This window comes from Lathamus discolor, chromosome 2, assembly GCF_037157495.1.
Source record: "Lathamus discolor isolate bLatDis1 chromosome 2, bLatDis1.hap1, whole genome shotgun sequence".
NCBI lineage: Eukaryota > Metazoa > Chordata > Aves > Psittaciformes > Psittacidae > Lathamus > Lathamus discolor.
The window spans coordinates 88625321-88650981 of record NC_088885.1 but is presented as its reverse complement, the minus strand read 5'-3'; the positions used below and the strand labels follow the sequence as shown (position 1 = coordinate 88650981).

The 25661-nt window shown below is 37.3% G+C and overlaps 1 protein-coding gene across 6 annotated transcripts in view; it reads left to right on the top strand.

Annotated features, from left to right (window-relative positions):
* The window catches only part of DDC (dopa decarboxylase), a 90562-nt gene that overhangs the window by 49778 nt on the left and 15123 nt on the right, over positions 1 to 25661 (top strand). For 5 of the 6 annotated variants that reach the window (XM_065667709.1, XM_065667708.1, XM_065667710.1 and 2 more), the window contains 7 exons: positions 3130 to 3273; positions 11886 to 11952; positions 14044 to 14138; positions 15940 to 16007; positions 20647 to 20723; positions 24447 to 24466; positions 25204 to 25302. In XM_065667709.1, the coding sequence (XP_065523781.1) occupies positions 3130 to 3273; positions 11886 to 11952; positions 14044 to 14138; positions 15940 to 16007; positions 20647 to 20723; positions 24447 to 24466; positions 25204 to 25302 (570 nt within the window). The remainder of the gene's footprint in view (positions 1 to 3129; positions 3274 to 11885; positions 11953 to 14043; positions 14139 to 15939; positions 16008 to 20646; positions 20724 to 24446; positions 24467 to 25203; positions 25303 to 25661) is intronic. The other variant, XM_065667713.1, reaches the window with a different exon arrangement.

Below are 25661 nucleotides of genomic sequence, written 5' to 3'. Positions count from 1 at the left end.
TCAGTCATCTCAATAGACAGGTGAATTAAGTATAAACTTTTTAGATTGCTAACTATATGGTTTTGTGTGTCTGTGTGTGCACACGTTGCGTTCCTCCTATATACACATGTGCAAACATCCACTCATCCATCCTCCCCCGAATGCATGCATACTTACAGGTGCATGCACACAGAAAACCTAGTGCATGAATAGAAAGTAAATTGGTTGTAGTGTTTCAAGAAGCCCAAAATGTTATATCCATTTTTTATTTTTTTATTTTTTTTACTTTTTTTTTAAAGAAAAAACTCTGCTAAGATCTCCATGTATAAACCCAGCTAAGAAATCTTGTAAGAAAACAGAAAACATAATCCTTGATTTCTGGCTGTGAATGGTATTTAGCAGACTGAGCTAGGCTAAATTCTCAGCAGGCCAAGACCATGAGAGGCTTTTACTGTTAATGAAACCAAATTTGAATCTTGTGAGTTCTACCGCTACTACCCTTCTGACACACTAATCCTACTGAAGGGCTAAGCAATGTTGTTTCTCTCAATAGCTGTGACATTTTCATATCTAAATGTCAATGAGACAGAAGAAACTTAGCACCTGATGTTTAGTTTAAAATCATATCTGATTATGCAGAATAAAATGGCCAAGTTTTAGGCTTACCGTGATTTACTATGAAGTGTATGTTCAAAAGCACTGGAAAGCAAGTTAGTACACAGCTCTTTGCTGGTGGGAAGAGGGACTACACTTGCAGGGTGAGAAGAGTCACAACAAGAAATATGAGGAAAAAAACCTGTTTTTAAAAGGCACAAATGAGATTTGTCTTTTTTTTCTTCTTCTTTTTTTTTTTTTTTTCTGGGACCCTAAGGTCTGTACTGTGCAGACTGCCAGTTCCAGAGCTCAAACTCTGACTCAGTGATGCACAAAGCCTTTTACTTGTTTTTGGTTTTGGTCCCATGTAAGTGGCTGACCTGAAATAAGGTCTGACAGGCCCTACTGCTTACTGAAGGTCAGAGCATCTTATGTTTGCAGAAGGATTTGCCTTAAGATAGTGCTGCCCTTTCAAAGCAGATTGTTGCAGAGCTCACCGGTCCTCCTGCATTAAGAACAGACCTGTGTGACTCACAGACAATAATCCACAAAAGAAAGTAAACCTAAGCCATTCTGTGGGAGAGAAAGTTACGCACAGACAGAGCACAATATCACAAGAAAGCATTAGGAGGGAGGCAAAAAGGTGGCTGGTAAGGAGGCCCAGAGCAGAAAGCTAAACTCAGATTTTATATATCTTCCTAGGCATTTCTGGGAAATCTTTATCCCATTGAAATAATTTTGCTTTGTGCTAATGAGTACAGAGCACGACTGGTAACAGGTCTTTCCCCAGTAACTACCTGGGGGGTTGGAGACAACAGAAGATTTTCTTTTAGTGCCTGGGCTACCCTGGCTGACATTCTGTTAGCAAGGGACACTGAGACCTTGGAGCTGAAAGGAGCATCTAAGAGCTACCCCTGACAATAGGCACCTGACTGGGACCAGGACAAATGTCAGGGTACTTTTTGATGTTCTCAACTTTTCTCAGGCCATTTCTTCATCAACCTTTTATTTTACCATGTTTATTTGGCTACCTTAAGCAGCTGCCCACTCATTTCACTGCTTTCTGCTTGGTTCCTTGCCCTCCTCAAAGGTGGTGGGAGGTTACTTAGTACTTTGCTGAGGACTAGTAATTCTATGGAGCAGCAGGTTACTGAAGATATGTTATAATGCAAAAGCATCTTGGCAGTTTTAACCTTAAGATTGTGAACAGCTATGGTTATCAGAGAGCCTTATTACCATTTTGGAGAGTTGAAGAAGCAATTCAGAGGTTCTGACTGGCTAACAGCCTCAGTGTATTGTTATAGTTTGCTTAGCTGCAATTCAGTTATAAAATACCTCTTCCCATTGTACACTTGAATGAAGTATGGTATTGCTATGGTACACACATTGTTTTCTGCTTGAAAAGTTATATTTCAAGTCTAGACTTCCAATTTTTCTCAAGTTGTTGCTTGATTAGTTTACCAAAGTACTTTAACAAGAGACAGTGCTGAGATGCAAGCTGAGAGTAAATCTGCCTTGTCATTCCAGGCGAATATGAAGTTGAAAGACAGAAACTTCTATCTTCATCTGGTCTTGTTCAGCCTGTGCTTTAGCTTAATCTTTTCTGTGATTATATGCTAAATTAGAATAGAATTAGTAAGTACTCTTGTAGGCAGTAGCAAAAACTAATAAGAGTAGGACGGAGATTAAGAATGAGAACAGTCACAATATGAAAAGGTGAGGAATTATTCAAATTAATGGCAATTAGTGAATTGTAGAAGATGAAAGGTAAAATTGCTTTTTTGGGGGTTAGCCATGCTCTAAAGGAGAGTATTTTGTGGCTAAAGTTATTATTGTACTTCACAAATTTATAAGAACTTTTTAGTGATAAGTTTGATTTTATTTACTAATATGTACTTCATGTTCTAAAAATACTATTTCTGGAGAATTCAGATCAAGTGGGCTATAAATAAAATAATGTATTGGGAATGGTCCTTACTTGGCTAACAAAATGAATGAATGATTGAGCCATGATTTAGTCAGTGTGTAATCTAAAAAGATTATCATGTAAGAAAATATCTCACTCTATACCATACCATGACATTAACTTTTTAGAGTTCTGCAACACTGTATGCCATAAAAATATGGTAGTAAGCAACTGAATCGTTATCAGGCAAGCTGATTATCTGCATGTCTTTTGGTTGATTTAGAGCCAAATCCCGAAGCTCTTAATCACTCCTACCTAACTGTGAACATGTTAATTAAAGCTCTCTCTAAGGCTGATTGAACTCTTGTCTGAATGATGCCATGGCAATAGTCTCAAGAATACTTCAGGGTTTCCATTAGTGTATTTTGTGTGTGTGTGTGTATGTATGTGTATATATGCATGTGTGTCCATATGGCTATCTGTATGAAAGAGGGAGAGGTATGTGTTTGTTTGTTACATACCAGCAACAGTCCCAGGATCTCAAGTATTGATTTACTTCAAGGAAATCGTTATTTTATTTTTAAATTCAAATTAACTTCTTACAGTCCAATAAAAAGTATCTGTCTTAAAATGTCTCCATTTCCTTGTAGGCTCATTCATCCGTGGAAAGGGCCACACTAATTGGGGGTGTGAAGATTAAAAGTATTTCTTCAGATGATACATTTAGTGTTCGTGGTTCAGCCCTAAAGAAAGTTTTGGATGAAGACAAAGCTTCTGGTCTTATCCCATTCTTCGTGAGTACTGGATTTAATTAATCAGTGGATTTATTGCTTCTGATAAGCTATTTTTGACGTGAATAGATGATCTAATCCCTAACAGTGGGATCAATAGGCAGCCTAGCTAGAATACTAGGATAGGTTCCATGAGTGTTCTAAATACACCTTTCTGTGCAGGAAGATAAACGAATTTGAGCAACTGGCTGCCCTTCACAGCAAAAATGATGTTTTAAAAGGACTTGAGGTTATATTAGACAGCTGAATAAATGGAAGTGAATTTTTTAGTTGCAGTGTTATAATCTCCTAACACTTGAATTCTGAACTGCCATTTTTAAAAAGTTATATCTTTATTTTTCAGGTTCTAATTTACTCACAAAACAAGTTTAAAAGCATGAAATTAAATGATGGTATCTCACACTTAAATATTTTGAAGAAACAGTAGTTTCCCCTCCTCACTACTGTAGCAAAGAAATGAACCTCCGTAATATACTGAAGTATCATCGAGATCAGACATTGTCAGGCAGGTATTTGTGAATATGTGACTTGTCTCTAATGGTGGAAGCTCTAGGTGTCATCCTTTCTTGTTATTTGTCCATTCTTTCCAGAGATTTCTGCTTCCACAGCAGTCTAGCAAAAGCAATGTGTTTATATCTCAGCAGCAAAAGCTCATAATCCCCCCTTTTTTGACATAAAACAGTGTTAGATTGGATAAAATTCTAAAGTTTGGTCCTACTATGATAAGTACCTGATCAAAAAGAACATTTGCTTACTTATCAGATCTACTCTTCCTGTCAGTTCAGAACACCACCCAATTAGAATCATAGAATCATAGAACAGTTAGGGTTGGAAAGGACCTCAAGATCATCTAGTTCCAACCCCCCTACCATAGGCAGGGACACCTCACACTAAACCATCCCACACAAGGCTTCATCCAACCTGGCCTTGAACACCGCCAGTGATGGAGCACTCACAACCTCCCTGGGCAACCGATTCCAGTGCCTCACCACCATAACAGGAAAGAATTTCCTCCTTATATCCAATTTAAACTTCCCCTTTTAAGTTTTAACCCATTACCCCTTGTCCTGTCACTACAGTCCCTGACGAAGAGACCCTCCCCAGCATCCCTATAGGCCCCCTTCAGATACTGGAAGGCTGCTATGAGGTCCCCATGCAGCCTTCTCTTCTCCAGGCTGAACAGCCCCAACTTCCTCAGCATTTCAAGTTAAAACAAGATTTTGCCTTTTGGTTTTGGATTGTTGTAAGGGGTTTTTCTGTTTCTTTGTAGGGGTTTTGTGTGTTTTGTTTGTTTGTTTGTTTTGGGGGTTTTTTGTTTGTTTTGTTGTTTGTTTTTTTTTCCCCCCATGGAGTAAGTAAGCTCTGTACATCATCAACAAAATTATTTGATCATTTCTAAGCAAGTGGGCTGTCTAAGGAGTATAATATGCTACCAAGAATATGTTTTTACTGGCCTCCACTGAAGGAAAACTGGAGAAAAAACTACCCCTATTTTAGAAACCTACGACTTTAGAAATGGGATTTTTTGAGACAGCCAAAAATATGTCACGATTTTTTCAGAAAAGTCATGTCTGACTTGATGGTTGTTTCTTCAGTTTCATGTGGTAACATTTTGAGAAGGGCTAAAGTGACTTAAATTTCCATGAACTGTTTTCAGAAGAATTAGCGGATTAAGTTTGCTTATACTCATGGTTAAGTGCCAAGTGGGACAAAGAAGCTTAGATTTCACCAAGCTCTCTTGAAAATTTAATCTTTTTACTCTTCTTGTTATTAACCTTTAGTGTCTGTTTTTATGTAGTATAAGGATGACTAGGCTGAAAAGTGGTTTTGATACGTGCAGAATGCTGCTAATTTCTAGTCTGACTATAACTAGTGAGTCCTTAGGATGACCAAGCACTTCCCATCATTTTTTTTTTTCCAACATAATAAGACTGTGACTGAGAAACAAAGCATTTCTAGGTATTCCCAAGTGAAATTTCTTCTGTGGGCAGCACCTATTGAAATGGAGATGTGCCATAAGGTATGGTTTATTTCTTTGTTATATGGTACCAGCTCATAATATCTTATATTATGCACTATATCATATCTCCATACACTAACTGCAAAGTTAATGTGTTTTTTCCTCATCTTTTGTCCATTAGGAAAAAAAAGCAACTTGCCGCTCATAAATATTTATTTCTTATTAATTTTTTTTATGTGTAGCAAGAGAAAATAAAAATTCTCTTTTATGTGTTCGGTGACATCTTTACAAAGGGTGATTTCAGTGTTGTTGTTCTTCCTCTGTTTGCCTAGCTGTGCAAAACAGGCTTTCAAAGACAGTAGAGGCTGGTCTGAGTTCATATGGCCTGTACCAGGTCTTCCATTTATTTGTATACATAAAACATGTCAGCTTAGATTAAACTAGATCTCATTATCCTTATGGATGGCCTCTTAACTCAAAAGGTGTGTTAATTCTCTGTCATGCTGAGCAACAGTCCATGCACTCTATTAGTGCTCTGTTTTCTGGCTTGCAGATTTCAAAAGCCTTTCCATTTCTTTTGTTCTTGAGTATTTTGGTGCAATTTTATTTTGTTCTGGTGCCAAAGATATGCACATTGCCAAGGAAACACCTCATGCCATGTTATTCCTTGTCTCCCTGTATTCACTGATCCTTCACTAACGGCTGTGATTCAACATCAAAGCAAAAGGTTTAACAGAAGAAATTCTGCCTAAAGAGACTTGCAGCAGCAGAGAGATCATTCCTAATGAAGACATCTTGGCTGCATCCAAACTGATGCGGTCTCCCTTATAAGAAAAGAAAAAAAAAAAGTTTTGTAGAGGATTAAAAAGGACATGCAAGCAAATTACAGTGCCTTGTAGGCATGATTCTCCTCTTGTATTTAAGGAATAAATGAGGAATTATTATCCTGAACTTGATAGAAGTCCTTTGCTTGTAGAGGTGAGTGGAGAATAAGGGGCGAATTTGCTTGATGTGAAACAGGTTCTCTCATTACAGCCATCTGGTATTTATAGGTTTGCTTTTTATGTACACAGGATTTGGCAGTCAGTCTTGTTTGGGGACAGGCATTGTCTTTAAAATGTGTCTTTGGATTCCTATTCACCATCAGTATCTTTTAGCACTAGTAATGTGTATATAATTTTGTTCACTGAAGGCTGCTGCCAGTTAGTGTACCCAGACCTCTGCTTTTGTTTGCTTTTTTTGACTTTAAATTTCAGATGTGTGTTAATCTGTCTCTTTCAAGATACTTTCGCAGAAATTGAAACAGATATAGTTCTGCATAGCAAAGCAACCAGACTGTGCAGACAAAGCACTTAACCGTGTCCGATGTTAAGGCACTAAAGTTGCTGCAATTTACTGAGGAGCAATTTCCAAGGGTGGCTGATATGCAGCCCTTCATCTGGCCACCAGATAACGGGGAGCTTTAAAGCATGTGCTGAGGTCATGACCATGTCAATAATTACAAACATTAAGTGGTGGTTAAGCACACACATAAATGCCTTTCTCAGTTGGACCCTATATGCTCCCAGCTTGAGACAGGCCTGTACTTTGGATGAGCATTGACCGGGATGCTCAGATATGGAGACCACCAAGTAAAGCACTGCTAAGTTCAGGTGTAGAGTCCACTGCATTCAAGCCTAGTTCACTTGAATGTGTCTAAGTGGCCTGTGAGCTTTACACTATCTTTCATAAGTCAACACTGATATATTGCAGCTGGCATATATATAGTACAATATACATCAACAACCTCATCCAGTATAAAGCTTCTATAACATAATTGCCTTGCTGCTGAACAAAGGCCCAGCATGAAATCTCTCTGATTCTAGATGAAATGACTCTTCTGAATGATGATCTGCAGGATATTATGAAGCAGGCTGTTTGTATCTGGACTCACTTGGGAAACAATAAATCAGAATTAGAGAGACAGAGGAGCCATCTTTTCAGTAGAAGTTAACACTAAGATCCTGACCACGGGTTCCTATTTGGAAGAAGCATTCTTGAGACGTGTACAGATGTCCAGGGCGATGTTTTTTTAATCCACAGTTTGTGAATGATCACTGGTTTGTAAAATACTGAATGGTTTAGTAAACTGTTGCAGTTTTCTTCAAGCCACAGATGTTCTCTTGAGTGCAAGATGGCAAACAACTGAGTAGGAGAAAATATACGGTAAGAGAACATTGAAGGTTCTGCCTCATTATAGTTAATTGCAAATGAAAAGCTTTGTGGTGAGCCTGTGCAAAATGTGTCCACATATTTTTCAAAAGCTGTAGGGGGTCTTCCAGTTGAAAAGATTGAGCGTCATTGCTCTCAGGCATCATAAAGATTCATGCATGTTTCCTGACATAGCTCTTGATTTCAGAAAAGTAGTATATGAGATGACTGATGCAAGCACTTTTGCTGCTTTGTATTAGCAACCAGGCTTGAGTCAAATTTGAAGAGCGCAACCTGAAAAGGATGAGGCCTGCAGGCTATATGAGCCATCAGTCCCATTTCTGTGATGCAGCCTGTCTCCCGCCCTTTGCACAAATGTGATTTTGCCAGTGCTATACAGGATACAAATTGAGTTAGATTTGTTGTGTAGAAGTGAGACAGGGTAATGAGAGTCCTGACAAGAGCAGATGCTGTCACTTGAAGTGGTTTCTGAGAGTTAAATCAAGTAGCTTTGAGGCTTAGACTCCTGCAGAGAGGACAACAAAATTGTGTTAGAAACTGAGGTATGCTTTACAGAATAAGCCATTATTTAAACAACCAAGCATATGTTTGAACCATAAAATCTCTTACTGAAGCGACATACTGCTTATTCTAATTAGAAGGAGAATACTTTAACTGCAGTACAACCCTAATAACAATAATGTGCAACTTTTCTGTTGTGAAATCTCTGTCATTATTTTAATTGCTGGACTAGCCAAGAAAATTGCACTCTAATTTTGTCAGAAAGTCTACAACATATTATCATAAAATATATGTATAAAAGCAGAACTAAGTCTATAGTCCACTCTTTGTTAGGGTTAACCCCTATTCTTTCTGTATATAGAAACCCCAGATTTTTCTTTCCATTTCTTGTGACCCAGTTTGCAGATCTGCAGTTCAGCCAAAGATGAAACTTGGGTTTGTCCTGGTTGTGGGAACACCTGAGGTGGACAATAATGCAATAAATATATTTTGACTCCACCCATGCATGCCGCCTTAGTAAGAAAAGAGACCAAACTTACCTCTTTTTTAATAAAATTATCCTGCAATCTTTTAAAAGCAACCTTCCTCAAAGGATGAGTAAACTTCCAGAGAGGTCATAAACGTACCTCAAGGCACTGCAATGATTCTGTTCTTCTCATGTGTCTCAGAAATATGGGAAGGCCCAGCGTAAAGATTAGATTATTCTGAGAGGAAAATGTGTTAGCAGCAAAATGTTCAGCTCATTTGCAGAGCTGTATTTGTTTCAAACTCAGGTTCTTAGTAGCTTGATTTAGAAAAGCATACTGATTTTTCCCTTTCTTCTTTTATAAGAAATTATAATTGTTATTAATAATTATTTGTTATTATAAATATATATAAAGTAATCCTATTATTTTTTATTATAAAATTAGAATAATATTTTCCCCATAGCCGGTAGTTTTAATTGGTGCAATGAAATATGATGATAGCTATTAATATTGCTGTCATTGTGAAGTCGGGGGAACATGTGTGCTGTCAGGGATAAAATGTTTTCAGTGTTTTATATGACTACATTGAATCAGGCCTCTGCTTACAGGGTACGACTTCCTCTAAGAGTGTACATAAATTCATGAATAGAGTACTATCTGAGTACTTTCCACTAAGCAGAAAAATTCAGCCCCCTACAACAATTTAAAATATCTCTGAGGTGTGTATGATATAGATACAGAAATGTTCAAAAGTGTACTTAAAAGAGGGGGTTTACCTCTAGCAACAGATTATTGATTAGTTCAGCATTCTTGGGATGTGTAGTTTTAAATATCCGGCTTTTTGAATACATCTCCACTTGCTCATCTTACTGAATGCTCATGTTAGTGTGGGATTTCCTAGGAATTTTGAAAAACCCATTTTGATGAGCAGTGAAACAGCCATCTCTCAATTTGTGTGAGTTCTCTAAGAACCTGGAACTAGCGAATGAAAATCCTATCGCATTTATCCAACTCTCTGTCTCATAATCAGATTATTTTTGTCAAGATGCCAGGCCTTTCTGTGTGCTGTTGCTGCATTATTTCATAGAATGAAAAGAAGAAAAAAAAGCTTGATGGCAAATGTGAAAAGCAAAAATAAACAAGCATGTTAAAAACTCATGAGAAGGTATTGAGAGGACTAGTTAGGGAACCCCCAGAAGGGCAACCAGTTCTTGGTTCTGAGATGTGCACAGGACCTGCTTGAAGATGTGACCATAGATGGCTTGTAACAGTCTACAATATCCAACAGCTGGTAGAAGTGAAAAGGCAATAAAATCTCTATCTTGAAAGCAGGTGACAATTTATGAATGAGGATGAGTGTTCAAGGGAACAAATAAAGGGTAAAATATTGGTAGCTATCAAGCATTCTGTCTAATTAGAGCAGAAATACTTAGTGCAAATGTGTACTGCCTTTTAAAAAAGAGGGGAAAAACACCCTCCCTTAAAAAGCTGTTATTGTTTGAATATGGGAACCCCTAGAATTAAAGAAGTATCACTGAAATGCGGGAGAGACAGCATGTGAATGTCCAAGCCAGAACAGGAAAAAAGCATACACTTGGCAAGTGAAACATGGTATTAGGCTAAAACAGATGATAGGATTTAGGCAAGCAATTTACTAATGCCATAATAACATGGAATTATTTTTCTCAGAAGTAGAAAGCTTGTGCTAGAGATAGAGTAAAAGCTGAAGCAGATAAGGCCACATCAGGTAACACAGACATGAGCAAAATCATTTACTAAAGAAGTGTTTACTCACATCATGATGACTGTAACAGACAGGCCAAAAGTCCACCCTGTCCCCAGCTGCAGCTCTCAGCTGGTCATCGGCAACACGTCCCCATTCTGCAGCAGCGCCACAACTATGTAGCAATGACAGATGGTATAGCAGGAAAACCTACTGTCCTGGACAAACTAAACAGATGCTTAGAAATAGAAGGTTACTCGGCATGTTGGATGGGCAACAGAAGTCCAGTGCAGGGAAGGAATCACTGGAAACTTTCCCTCATGGCATCGCTCCTTCTACAAGGGAGGGCAATGAACCCAAAGGCTCTGCATACGTACTCAGTACAGAGCTATGACCCAAAACTGCACTGCATAGAGTTTTAATGCATAATCGTACCTGTGTTTTGCTATGACAGTATGGTTTTGTTCTTGAAAGGTCTTGTGGATGGACAGGTATCATCTAGGTGTTCCTTTGTCTTCTTATAGGTCTTGTCATGAGTTCACTAAGGGATGTGGACACACAACAGAAAAAATGTGGCTACTTGCAAATACGAAAGGAAAAACAGTGAAAGCAAAAGACAGTGCACTGACAGTGTACTTGGCAGAAAAAGTAACCAGAAGTACAAAAATAAACCCCCCAAATTCTGGATTTCACGTATTTATGGTTATGTCCTGGCTGTATTATAGTTGTGTGTGACCTTGGATAAATGATCCAATTCCTTTGAACTTAATACTCTTAACTAAAACCCAGCATATTTTATTTGCCTATTTAACCTATGAAGTGTCTTCTGTTGTATAAAAATCCAGAGCAGGGCAGAAATCAAACATAGTCTTTATTAGCATTTGCAAAAAGGAGACAAAGTGTTTAAAGCAGAAGTGTAGCAATGAAAAATAAAATAATGTCAGTTTATATGCACTTGGTAGTTGGTTTTGGGGGGTTACAATTCTACCTGCATATTCCCAGTAAGATACCACAACTCATTTTCACCTAGTTATATTCTTTTTCTACTGTGAAAATACAGTATTTATGTTGCTTCTGCCGTTTGCCCACTGATAAGGCAGTAGGATACATTAAAGGAGGCATCAACTGAATGAAGGAAGGATGTTTCTGGTATTTTGGGATGAATCTGGGAGAAAATGTTTCTCTGGCAATATATCTTGCAAACCTAATATGCTACTAGTGAATAGGTCGCAGGCTGCAGATCCGTTGAGCACAAAGCAGTTACAAGTCTGTTACAGAGCTGTGGCTCTTTAATTCAGGCAGTAACCTTTTATGATGAGTTCTGTCAACAGCACTTCCAGCACCTTTAAGTTGATCAAGTTCAGAGCTTGCTTATAGACTACAAACTGCAAATCATCATGGTGATAATTGTGTACGTGAGGTTAGTATTGGGCCACATGATAAGCATGTGGAACACATGGGAAATATATAAAATATAGCATTAATGTAATACTGTGACTGTGTTGCATTACTTGTCAGTCAATTTTAGATGAACATTCGATTTTATGCATCTGTTTCAAGAGATGCCTATGGGAGCTTTGAAAGAATTGATTCTCAACAGTTCCCCTGAAGGATGGTTATTGGCTGCTAAAATCCATTTCTTTTGCCCTGTATCACTTATGCTATTGATTGTTGCCTTTGCAGACAGTTTTTTTCATTTGATACTATTCTTTGCTCTAACATATTTTGTTTTTTTGCCTGTTTGGCTCTGCAGTTCTGTGCAACACTTGGAACCACACCTTGCTGCTCCTTTGACAAACTGCTAGAACTGGGTCCTATCTGTAAGTCTATGCTGCTACTTTCTAAAACTGCAGATACCAGTTACAGCCATGCTGAATCATTTCCAGGGCATTGTGCAGCATGAGTGCCCAAATTCAATAAGGCTACTTATAGATGAGACCTTCAGCTACAGTTTTCTTTCTAATATTAGGTCAAGCAGCAAGCTTGCGTTCTCAAACTCTTATAGTGTACAGAGGACCTTGCCTCAAGGGTTTCTGGGTGGGGTGTATTTTGGAACACTCAGTTAAAAATTACTGTAAGTGCTTCAGTTTGTAACAATTTTCTTCAAGTCCTTTTACATGTAAGTGCATCTAGAGCAATGGTCAAGAACATGGAAAAGCTGGATTCTAATTATCCTGTGCACCAAATGTGTTGCTTCTGTTTGGTTCTAATGACTATGAAAAGCAGGGAAATATGCACCAAAAATCCAAGTATATTCTTCTTAATCCTCCCTCTCCCTTCCCCAGTTTCTTTCTTAAGAGAATAGAACATGTGCCAGGCTGTTTATAGTGATCGAGTCATGAACTCTACATAAGTATTTCTGTGCTATAGTTTGTTGTGCCAAGCTTTGACCAAAAGCACACACTTGCTGCCCTATGAAAATGCAACAGGAGTGAACCATATCTATTCAAGTGTGCATTTAGAGCAGGAAATTTATAACTATGAGCAATTGGAAGCACCCTCATAGAAAGACAGCTAGATTTGATGTTCTATTAATTTATTCAGGTAGGGCCTAAAACGCTTCGGTCTTTTGTGGTGGTGACTTGCTCTGTGAGGTCTCCTGCCCTCCAGCTCAAGGCCCACAGACTCAGTTTCTTCCAATCCTCCTTTCTACAAAGGTTTCTAGCAGTCTGCTTAGCAGCTAGAAATTATTTTACTGTTCAGGTTATTCCTATAGACCTGGCCTAATAAAATAGTGACACCTATACTTCCAGGTATGGCAGCTAATCGTGTGTTTCACCCACTGCTCTCACTGATTTCCTCCTTGAGCAGCAGAGACCAGCAGAAAGATTGCACACTACTCAAATCATCATCACTGCTCATGCTAGTTTTTCTGTGTGCAGATGAATTTTTCCTCTTAATATACATGAGCAGTAGTTATGAAATAAAGGCAGTGTCTCAAACCAAGTATGTTTAAAAATACATAATCAGTTGAACTTCGAACATGTTTTCAAATAAACCTAAGTTATGGATGTTATGAATAACATTAGCTTTTTTTCAGATATTCATGCAAAAAATAGAATGTAGTTCACAAGAATGCACATTCCAGAAGGAACTTGGTGACCAATTGGATTTGAATTGATATACCTCTGTATGTGGAAATACCCCTCAGAATTATTTGATGACCAGTGTAAAGATGTTATGTGGGCTTCAGTCATCAACTTATAGGCCAGAATCCTTATCATTTGCATTAATAGAGGTGATCTGTAGCAGAGTGTGAATATTAAATTACAGAGGATACATAAGAGGCTTAAATGCTTAAATATTTCTGCAGAAACCATTCAGTGACTAATCAAAACTGATACTTCCTTAACCTTTCAGTCCTTGCTCTTGTGTGTCTTGGTCCTTAAAATAAATAGCTTGCTGCACATAGTTCAAAAGCATGAACATGCACATATACCAATACACAAAAAAATACTGTTTAAAAACATGTGTTTGTGATTCATGAGTTAGAAGTGGGGAGCACAGCTAAACCCCTAGCTCCTCTTGCCAGCGTAGATAGTTTTAATGCTATAGAAAGGATAACTACACCTCTAGATACGTATTTTTAAAGTACATTTTATAATGGTTCTTAAATCAAAATTGTTTAATATTTTATGTTGCTTAATATTAATAAGATAAACCTAAACATGAAAGGACTCTATTACTGTAGAAGTGTGGAGGAAGAAGAATATGTTGCGTATACATCTTTGTGTATTAACAGAAACCCAGATGGTAGAAACACTTAATCTCTTAATTCAATTTTAAGTTGGGAAAATAATGACGACAAAGAAAAATCTCTCAGGCACTTGGCTCATGCAAATGAATAGGAGTTTTTAATCTGCTCTTTAATTTATTTCCCATTCAATTGCTTTTTTTTTTTATTTATTTAGGTAATAAGGAAAATATCTGGATGCATATTGATGCAGCCTATGCTGGGAGTGCATTCATCTGCCCTGAATTCAGGCATCTTTTAAACGGAGTGGAGGTGAATAAACTATTTCTTCTCTAGCAGCCTGCTAAAATCTTGCTCTTCCATAGAATTTGTGCATTTCTTATGCATCTGACATTAATGGCTCTTCTAGAATCTTTGAGTGCACTGCACTTCAGTTTGCACTACAAATCCTTGTATGTTCAATTACATTGCTTATGTTTATGTAATTTCTGCTGCTTTGTTCTGGGAGTATGATACTTACCACAGTATATCATTCAGAATAGCAAGTAGTAGTGAATTAAAACTAGTGAAACAAAGTGTTTTACAAAACAGGAAAGAGGAACTTTTTCCCAAATATCCAGAAAGGCACATTTATAACATTACACAAAAAGGAAAAAAGAAAGAAAAAAGATACGTCTGATTTTTAGCTTATATCCTGAAAGTCACAGCCAGTAGCTGTATCTCGAACAGACAGGGTTTAATAACCAAGACAGCTAAATGAAATATTTCCCCAACAGCACTCCTGTTCCTTTCCCCACCCCTTACTGAGCTACTGGCATTCAGTTGCTTAGATAAGAATACTTCAATTTCCTGCTGCTTTCCTCAGACAGTCAGATAAGTCCTTGTCTTCCACGTCAGTGGAGAAAATATTGCTGTTTGGTAAAGCCAGAAGTTTAAACACAGCACTGATAGGTAGTGACTAATGAAGAAGAGGAGGGAAACCCCCCTCACAAATAAAGCATTTCTTTCTGTCTCTTCTTTTATCAGCAAATGAAGCTTGTTGTAATTTCCTGTGGGGGAATATTTTTTACACTATTGTTATTGGTTCCTGAAGAAAATGAAACCGCGTCCCTCGTCTGGGACAGCATTTGTCATAAGAGTAAATATTTAACAGCTAGGAACAGGTTTCGTACCTGACACAGTACAGGGAGATAGCTAGACAGATGTATGGATAGACGGAGAGACAGACCATCTTATCTTATTAGAGCAATCATTAATTGTTTACAAATGACAGGGAAGGTTATGAGAAGCAAATGAGAACAGAAAAGTGCTATATGGAGTAGTCAGACACTGGTGCTGCTAGGCCCCCATCTCTTTTTTAAGGCAAATGGTTTCTGCCTTTGTTAAAATGCAAAACACCGACGAAGCTTTTCGATAGGATGACCATCTTACCTATGTGGGTTTCCTCTGATGTTATGCTTAAACACACATCGAGTAAAACACACCTGTTAAATGGTGTACAAAGATGTATCGTGAATGCTCATTCTGTGTCCGTTTTTCTTTTGACTTAGATAAAAATGACTTCTGCTAAAAGAAAATACTCTGGCAGTAAAAAAAAAAAAAAATAATTTCCTGTTCAGTTGTAATTTTATGAATGAATGTGATAGGGGGTTCTGAACTAAATATATCATTAATCTTTATATATGAATTTTGTGTGTATATGTTTAATGTTCTTGGAAACAGCATAGTGAAACGTTCTTGAGAACTGAGATATGAACCACAGTGGGTGTTCCTGAGTATGCAGATATTTTTTTTTAGTTTACACTAATCTCTATATATACTTTTCTGTAATATATGTATCTGTAAAGTATAATTGTTAGCAAATGCTCAAAATGTTGATAATGCCAGTAGCCTAGCTGCACACCTAGCCTGAATCCCGTCCCCCAAATAAATGAAGGTTTACCTACAACAGTTAGTAAGTCAGGTGACACATCAGTGTGAGCGTTAGCTATAAAGACTGAATCCAGGAATTCATTCCTGGTTAAGGTGTACTCAGACAATTTGGCAGTTGCATCATTAGCACATGGGTCCTTTTCTCTTTCATAACTCTGTTTTTTTATTTATCCATTCTCAGTTTGCAGATTCATTTAACTTTAATCCTCATAAATGGCTCCTAGTGAATTTTGATTGCTCTGCTATGTGGTAAGTATTACAGTAAAAAGGAAACATTACAAGGGACAAAAGTCACATGTTCAATTAGTCTGCCTTTCTAGCAGTAGACATTTATTTACATTTCTCTATTGAATGAGGAATTCTGGGTAGCTTTGACTCTTGTAAAGATTTACAAAATTTACTCTTTTAATATAAGTTTCAAAAAAGTGAAATTTTGAAATAGGCCTGAGCTCTGCATGATGTTCCCAAGAGAAGTCCTGAGAAGTCTGCAGGTTCATACTTGCTCCATTTTGGGACTGTTTAAAACATACATGAAAAAACATCATTTAAGGATGTTAATGCAGTGAACAGCATGCTAAACAGAGCTTTTTCTTATTTTCAATAAATTTTCTTTTTGTTTGAGCCTTGATTCTCTCAAATGACTTTTTAAATGCTTTGGATTTTGCACTGAATTTCAATTTCCCCAGATGACAGCAGAGACAACATTTTGATATAAAACGATGCCAAAGCAGAAACCCATGGACATACTTTGAAACAAAGCAAAGGATCGTAACAGTAATAATAGCAGTAACAAAAGCATCCCATGGAAGACGATTCTGTTGTGTCTCAATCTGGATCTCCAGAACCTAGTGTCTACCAGTATAGTGGTTAATGATGCTTATTAGCAAAGCAGCTATTCAGTAAATGGGGACTATTTATCAAAATAAATGTGAACATTAATTTCAGTTATAATAGAAAAAAATTTGCAAAAAGAAGGAAAAACTGATCATTAGAAGACTCTAAAACATCATCTCTAAGAAGGTCACCTTGTTTAAAAGAATAAATGTGAGACAGTGATCACTCAGTTGCCAGTTCACCTTTGGCTCTTTTAATATCCTTTTAATATCTTTTTAATGTCTTTTAATATCTTTTAATATCAGCAAAGTTGACTTTTCCACAGGTATGCAGATTATTCAGATAAGACATTACATTTCCTACTTTAGTTGTTTTCCTGACATAGGCACTTCAAATATTCCAGGACATTATGTTGGGTTTCTTTTTTTTTTTTTTTCTTAGAGCAAACGGCTTCCATTTTGATGCTGAGTCATCATTAGTAGCAGTGATTAATCCAGACTCTGGTTTATAAGTACCCCATAATTAGCTGTTTCTTTCTGTATATGGAAATGAGATGAAACTCCTTTGCTAGTTTTTCCCCTTCTTTTTCACATCACTCAATGACATTGTTAACTAAGTAGCCACTCAGAAATCAGACACTACACCATCATTCCGTGTAGTGTGCAGAACAGTCTGGGGCCAGAGTCTATTCCCTACCGATTTAATTTCTTATTAATTCTGTTTTCCCAAAAACCCTGTGGAACTATGCTAAAAGTGTTTTACCTCTCTTTCCAGAAAACCACCATATATCAAATCACACTCTCTGTCAGTTTATGTTCCTATCCCAGGCAATTTTAGCATCTTCCTAGAACAGCTTACGCTTTAGACTTAGAAAGTATTTTTCTACATTTTGTTTTCTGCTTTTTCTTAGTTACCCATTGCATAAAATCCTTGTTTTCATAAGGTAGGAAGATTCCATTACAAGGAATCTCAAGAGACCTTGCAACATGTCTCATTACTCAAAGCAAAAAGCTTCGCAGCTACAGCCATTCAGGTTTCATTGCAGCAAGGCATTTATGTATAGGTGTTATTCATTTAATAAGAATGAAGTATACATTTACAGTTAAACTCTTTGACTGGAAGCCAAATCCCTCATTCAACTACTTCTAAGGCGTGTGTCCCAGATTCACTTCTCTTATCAACACTGTTGGAAAAGGTGAAATGTAGTAATAAAGGATGAAAGAACTTATGAGAAAAAAAACAACTATGAAGGATAAACAGTCCTCTTAGGACCCACAAGAAGCATAAATGATGATATTGTAATAGTAATAATTTGGAAAGAGTTCAGTAACCAGTGAACGCCATTTCAGAATCAAATTAAGCTGAGTTCCATCGACAGGCAGGCTTCTAAACCACATAGGCTCCTCAGCACTTCTCTGAATAAACACTCCCATTTCTTTTCCTTGTAAATTGATGAAGATAATCTAGATATTAAATCTGTAATGTAATTATTTAACTACTCAGTGTAATAAGTAGCACTGATGGCATTTGGAGGCAATTTCATTATAAACCTTTTGTAAAATATTCTCAGACTTCTCAATGTACAGAAAAGAGCAGTCAATTTCCGATATAAAGGAAATGAATATAGCCCCTTCAGGAGGGGTATATTTTTCATATTCAAATGTTAAGGTCCTTTAGAGACTTTGCCCTGAAACTACCGGTCAGTTTTGCTTGACTTGAGTGACGGTTACTCTGGAATATTATAAAATAGGAAGAAGTTTCTTTTTTCCAGAGATAGTGAAAATAACAGTGTTTCTTGATATTTTTGCCTTTCTTTCATGTTTTAAGGGTTAAATTTTGTGTAGGAAAGTTATTTTAGTATTTGGAAGGAAGGTGCATTAAGAAAATGCTTATTGGTAGGTGGAACTGAACTTTTCCTGTTGATTTATAAAATGAAGTGATCTTTTTGGTTCTTGTAGCTATCATTAAAAATGCACAGAACAGAGTGAGAATAGAATAGAATAGAGGTTGTTGAAAGCTGCAGATGTACAATCCAAGTAAGTAACTTCTCAGATTTTCACTGCTTTTACTCACCAGGACTTTTGTTGTGCATTTTGTACTATGAGTATTTAATACAGGAATCTTTGCTGCTCAAGTTAGATCTTAATAGATCTATTAGAGTAACATCAAGCCTTAAAAAACATGTAACTTATCATAGGCATTTTTTAAATATATATTCACAATTTTTCAGTCAACGAGGGGTAGTTGCCAAGAAAGTTCAGAACATCACATCTGTCCATTACCAGACCACACAAGCAGTTATTGCAAAGAAGTTTAAATACACAGGGTGAAATCCAGACAAGGAGTATAGAGGTGCAGCTTCACTGGTTCATATACGTTGATGGCTTTGGATTTATTTTAGTAATGCTTTTTGATGGTTTCTCATGGTTGCCAGGTTAAGACCTGTGAAGTCCCCAGATGGAACAGACACCACCTTTTAAAATAGCAGTAACATCACCAAGGAAGTCCAAGATGGCAGCATTTTTGTATCTTCTAAGCTAGATGTTCCTGGAAAATAGTTATCTCTTCCATTTAACACAGCATATTACAGGAGAAGAAATGAAGCTTTCACAAGGTGATAGATGTTATTGCTTGTAACTCAGATTAGTTGCGTACAGAATGAAAACTACTGAAACATGAATATATCCAAGTAATCAAATATGTCAAATAAACTAGTGTAGAACAATTTAGGGTTTGTTAAAAATATTTACCGTGATTAAACCTGCTTTCAGTTAATAGTTTCTTCCTTTTGTCTACAGGACATTTTCAGCACACAAATGTTATTGTTTCTATTGAGAGCATTCTGAATATCTTTTATTGTTTTTTCATGTGCATAAACTTACTTATCTTCAGCTATGTACTTTCCATACCTGAAAGCAAGCACATAACTGTTAATTTTCATACTTTCCTAACCATTAGTGAGAGGAAGGTTTTTTGTTTGCTTGAATAAAATGTTTTATGAACACAGTCTAGATGTGGATGACAGTGGGATTATGTTTTGGCCTGTGCATTTGTCCATACACACTAAAATATTGGAAATTACATTTTTACTTAGACATTTACAATTTTACATGAAAATATTAAAACATCAAAACCCAGGAAGAGATGCACAGAAAATCATAAAAGGTTTGGACTTTTGTCATTAAGCCTGTCTGTGTGTTGACATAATTATTACTTTGTAATATATTTATAGGCCTAATACAATGTTGTTACAGTCTTTCCCTTTTTAATTTCTGGTTTCTTCTTCTTTTGCCTCTGTAAACCCCAACATTTGTGGAGGTGAGTCAGTCTTACACACAGAGTGAAGCACAAACCAGGAAAATCTTGTTATTACCTCCTGGCAAAACATAGCTGGTTCTCTCTAAAAGGGACACATTGGCCTTTGAACCTCAGTATAGCCACACCATGCACTAGCTGGCAATAGTAAGGTATGCTTCTCAGTTTTACATTGTGCTGTAGTATGTTTGTCAGTTATTGTATATTGGACCCAGCTAAGGGCAGGGTGGTACAAGAGAGAAGCCTAAGTCTGGACCTGGTGGCTCATCCCTACCAGTTGCTACCAGTGCAGCATGGAGAGACAAGGGACAGCATCCATAAAGCCTCACCGTGGCTGTGCAAGGTGTCTAGGAAGCCACAGCTCTTCCCACACAGCTTTGTACTGCAGTAATTTCAAGGCAACTTCTGTTGACTGCAAACAGTAGCATTGCTTCAGCTAGTCTCACATTCTGGTGTGAGTGTCTATCACCATAAAAAGATCCTCTGTGTCTGTTTCTTGTCTGTTTTTAAATATGCAATCGTGCAGTCATGCTGCCCGTTCCTGCTGAGCCTTACACTTAACTACTTGTAAGTACAGTACTGATATGGCTGTGAAAAAGCACTGAAAATGGCACAGGCTGTGCTCAGGAAATGCGCCAGTTTAAACACATTCAGTTTGCCTTCGCTTCTTGTGGAAATTTAATCCCTTCAATTTTAATTCTCAGATTTCTCAATTTGATGTCTTTCTTTTTTTATACAGGGTGAAGAATAGATCAGATTTAACAGGTGCCTTTAAATTAGAACCTCTGTACCTGCAGCATCACCATCAGGAGTCTGGTAACTTTATAATTAAGTGAGATTATTATTATTTTGTTTGCAGATTGACATTTAATGGATAGAAGGACTCAAGATGAAAACTGAAATTCGTAAGACTGCCTGTGTTGTTTAGGAGCCTATTTCCATCTTCAGAGTGTCTTAGGGAGTTAAGCTTGTTAAAGTGCAAACACATCTGGTGAGATTTTAGTTAGTATAAAAAGCAACTGAGTGAAAGCCATTTCATAAAGTATTATATTAATACTTTTGTATTAGGATTTCCCCAGCTCCAGACTCACCATTGACTCCTTGTAGGAGTGTTGAGAAATTTATTAATGATCTTTTGGCAGTCAGATAAACATATTATTGGGTGCTGTGTGTTGAGTTCCTTAACCTGCCTTCCCCAACATACCTTCCTTCAGAACGGTTTCAAGATCTGATTTGGTTTTAAAGTTTCTGCGGTCTACAACCTTTTTTCTTAACTATGACTGCAAGCTCTGATTCAGTTTCAAAAACCCATGTCAGGAGCAAACATTCCCTGAAACCGCAGAGAAGGGGTGAACTGTGTTTAATATCTGTTCTCTATTTTGAGTGATATTATCCTATCGCTCTCGTGTTCTTTGATTGATTGTAGAGCAGGCAGTAAATGCAAGCTACATATCTTGTAGAAAATGCTCGTGAAAGCTTGTCACAAAAGGCTTACAAAGAACTTACAAACCTTAGGCCCTGTACAAAGCTTCTTAATGAAGCTGCTCCTTGTATATACCTAGCAACTGCAGACTGGAATTTGCCATCCTGATGCCCATTTTTACACATTCAGTTATTAACTGATAGATTGTGAAGAAGGTCCAATAGTGCAGTGTCAACATGTGGTGCAAATTCCCTCATAACTTTCTCAAGAGGGTAAATCACATGCAGATGTTCCTACCGTTTACTCTATCTGATATTTTTCCTGGAATTGCTGGTGCTGATCTGTGTTCAGAAGCGTATCCTGAGTACTTTTATCTTCTCTCTGTTATGTCTATGAACTTGCTGACATTTAAATCAAAAGCATTCAGAATTCCACCATTCATTAAAAAGCCGTAGGAAAAATGGATTCCTGTGCCTTAATCCTGAACTGGCCAAAATTTTGTATTTTTTTTTTTCCTTTTCTACATTTACAAGCAATGCAAATATAGAGCAGTGCAATAAACAGGAAAATGCAATAACTGTGAAGCTGAGCTTCACTCTCCAAAGGCTAGAATTGTTAAGAAAAGATTTATTTTTTTTCTTTTTTAAATGAAAAATAGAAGTTACAGAAAATACACTGAAGTCACCAGCTTTTACTTGACATACATGAAAAACACTTCAGGAGAAATATCCAACCTTAACTAAATTGAAAATATGTTCCTGTGAAAAGTGACAGTGCTGGTGCAAGAACCGCGGGTCTTCCAGATGTTAAATAACGCTAGAAGGAAATCAAACCTCTCTTAAAACTAGGTGCTCTCAGTGAGGCCACCTTTCGGTTGATGGGAAAACTTTATCTGCTCCGCTGGATAAAAAGTTGTTCAGCCTTTGTCTTGCCTGCAGAAGCTGTGCTAGCACGTAATGTGATCTGGACATAATGATTTCAAAGAGATCAACTGATTACTAGCAGTCTAGTGACACTAAATCTTTCTATGCTCTATTCCCATTTGATATTTCCAAAGACCTGGGCAACACTTTTCAAATGCAAATGCCCATAGTTAAGCTGTTAAACCCAATCCACAGCTATGCCTTCAATAAACTTAGTCAAATTTGCAAAGGTACTGGGCTGTTACAGTCCCTATTGATCCCAATGGGATTTATGACATAGCAGCATAAGAAAATGTGACTTGTCTAGTGGAGAGTCTTATTTTTTTAGTATGTCTCAGGTCTGAGAATTCCTATAATGGTTTACAAGGCAAATGAAATAGCATTTTTGAATTTGCTCATCTCTCACTCAAGAATTTAAATGAGCGGAAAAATATCTCTATCTGTGAGCAATTACTCTTAATAACCATATGGCAATTATGTGTGCCCCCGAGGGGAAAGTCTTTATTTTGTCATTAATTATAATTTTATGTGATTTGCATCATCACACCAGGAAGATTGTACTAGCTTGCCTGGCAACCCAGGATATAGGTCAAATCCTAATGGCAGTGTTGGAAGAATACAGCTTTATACTCTATTGTAAATGCCATGTATGCTCCCACAATGCTACTCCTCCTGGTTAAATACAGATGTAAGACCAAGGCTTGTAATCAAGGACTAATCATTGATTGCATTCTGCTTCACAGCTTGTGAAGGGCGTTGTTGTGGATCATTAGACATAGCCCCTTTCAGGAGCGTAGGATTATTTATCTGTCACCAGTTGCTTTACTCTCTTTGCTACCAGTCTTGCAGTTATCAAACAAAAATGGCTGCTACAATGCAGAAGAATATGAATGTTATTAAATTACCTCAATACCAAGCTGAGACAACCATGTTCATTTTGTGAAGTCCGGGAATAGGTTAATGATTGTTGGTTGTTGTGTGCGGTTTTTTTATCTGGCAAATAACCTAGTAACAGGTTAAAGAACCAAATGTCTTTACATTGCAGGGAGGAAACACCCTGTTTTTTCATATGTTTTGGCTGTGTAGATGAGAAAACGTTTACAAGAGAGCTTGTAACACAGGAAATACAGTCTTTTTTTAACTCCTAGAAAATATAAAGGCTGAGAATTATGCAAATGACATCGACTGGACAAATTCAGAAGCTACAGTTCTACACAGAACCTCGTGGTTCATCATTCCACAAGCACTTTGACAGTACTTTCCCATGGAATTTAAGCAAATACTTTCATATGAGGCTTATACTCCACTGCAGAATAATAAAGCAGAGTAAGAAAGCTAAGCAGATGCTTCTACATTTTCCTAAAGAAGTGCTTTAAATTTTATGTCAGTTTAATTTCTGTCACTGTCTTACTACAAGTAATTCAGTTTTATGTTACAATTTACTGTGAAGTCAGTTTAATTACCTTGTTCAAAGGAAAGGTAGATGCAGCTTCTGTCTGTATGCTCCTATAAAAGATAGCGAATAATGCCCTCTGCTTGCCTCTCTGCACTGCTTTGTGGCTTGGTCAATCACTACATCAAATGAGAAGCCATAAAAAAATGCAGACTATTATTCTCCAGGCACGACAAGATCAATTCTGAGTCAAATTTTCCAGTCACTTGTTAGACATGCTGAAGCATTAGCAGCAAATATAAGAATGAGCTGAAGAGTCAGTTAGAAATGGATAATTTTAAAAAGTGTTAACAGTTCACTAGAGTAAAGGTGGTGACATTTCACAGCAGAAAATGGGTGATGAAGTGAGTTTGGGCATTCTGCAAACTGTTTAAAACAAGATCAATAATAGCTGGTTCTTTTGGCTCTTCCTTATAAGATGAAGACAAACACAGTCCATCTCTCCCCAGTATCTGTGGTATAACAGAAAGGAAAATTGTGTTTCTTCTCTTGTAAACTGTTTAATTTGCTAATGGTATATTCTAACATGCTAAAGAATAAAGCCTATTACAAGCACCTTCATTCAGCATGCAGCCAAGTATCCTACTAGTTATTGTGTGGTCCTATTGACCCTGATGATGCTGAAGTTTGTAGCAAACATAAAGGATAGCTAAGATACAGCTGTTTCAAGAACATTAGAATGAATGCTGGCTTTGTGTGTTGTGATGAAGCAATGTGAACATTTTTCCTTTAATTTTCAGGCCTTGTAACAGATTATCGGGTAAGTACAGCATCAATGTAATAAGTAATGCCATTACTTGTATATACTGCTATTTTCAGGACTTCTATTTTCCATTACTATCATAAACCCTATTCACTATCAAAACCTGATGTTTATTTCCAGAAAAGATGCAGCTTGCTAAATTTTAATGTTCCTTAGACTGAGACTTTAAACCTTATTTTTGAAATCTGCTTGAAGGCAGAAAACGTCTTGCATGTACAATATTTCAATGTTTAGGCAGCAGAAAGGTCCTAGAAAGTTGTGGTTTTTGCTTAAAATGGTGAATAATGCATTTAAAAAAAAACGCATAAGTGTTTCAGTCTTTCGCCAACAGACACACAGTTGCTTTGAAATGAAAGATGGGCCTGTCATCGTAGATGATAGCCCCACAACTGTAAACAAGCCACTGTACACAAGCTTCTAAGACAGATATTGTTCTAAAGCTTTTGAGGAGAATTCAGGATGGACAAAGGGAATTTGATTTGTCTTTTGACCCTTCAATTCTGACACCAACCTACTTTTCCAATTTTAATTTAAAAATTTGGGTATTAAACAGTAACCCCAGGGCATTAACCAGGAATAGACATTTCTACAATTATTTGATCTACCTCTACCAACTGCCTGTAAGATATGGCAATGTATTACATTTCAAAGTTGTTGTAGAATGTACAGTTTCTGCAGTATCGCTGCAGCGCTGACTTGTAATGTGGGTGCCCTCCCTTCTCCCTGGCTTGCAGCACTGGCAAATCCCCTTGGGCAGGAGGTTCCGCTCGCTGAAGCTCTGGTTCGTGCTGAGGATGTATGGGGTCACAGGACTGCAGGAGTACATCCGCAAGGTGACTGGAATTTGCTTTCTTTGATAACCTGTGGTGGGATGGCAAGAGAAAAGGAGCGGGCTACCTGCCTAATTTCCATGACTTATGGACACATCAGAAAGCACAGGAAACTGCTTTTAGCCAGCTCAGATTACCAGGGTGCTGCTCGCTTGCCCCATGTAGTGTCACAATTTCATATCGTGGTGGGCTCAAAACTCATCCATTTTGTATTAAAATTTAAGGAAGACAAGTCTAGGATTTTGGAATTTCTGTAATGTGGGATCATAGTTCCCTCTCAAATTAAGCCAGTACACACCCATAATTTTATTGTGGAAAAACATGTTTATTCATTACGTCTTTATTTTATAAATGTGCATGCC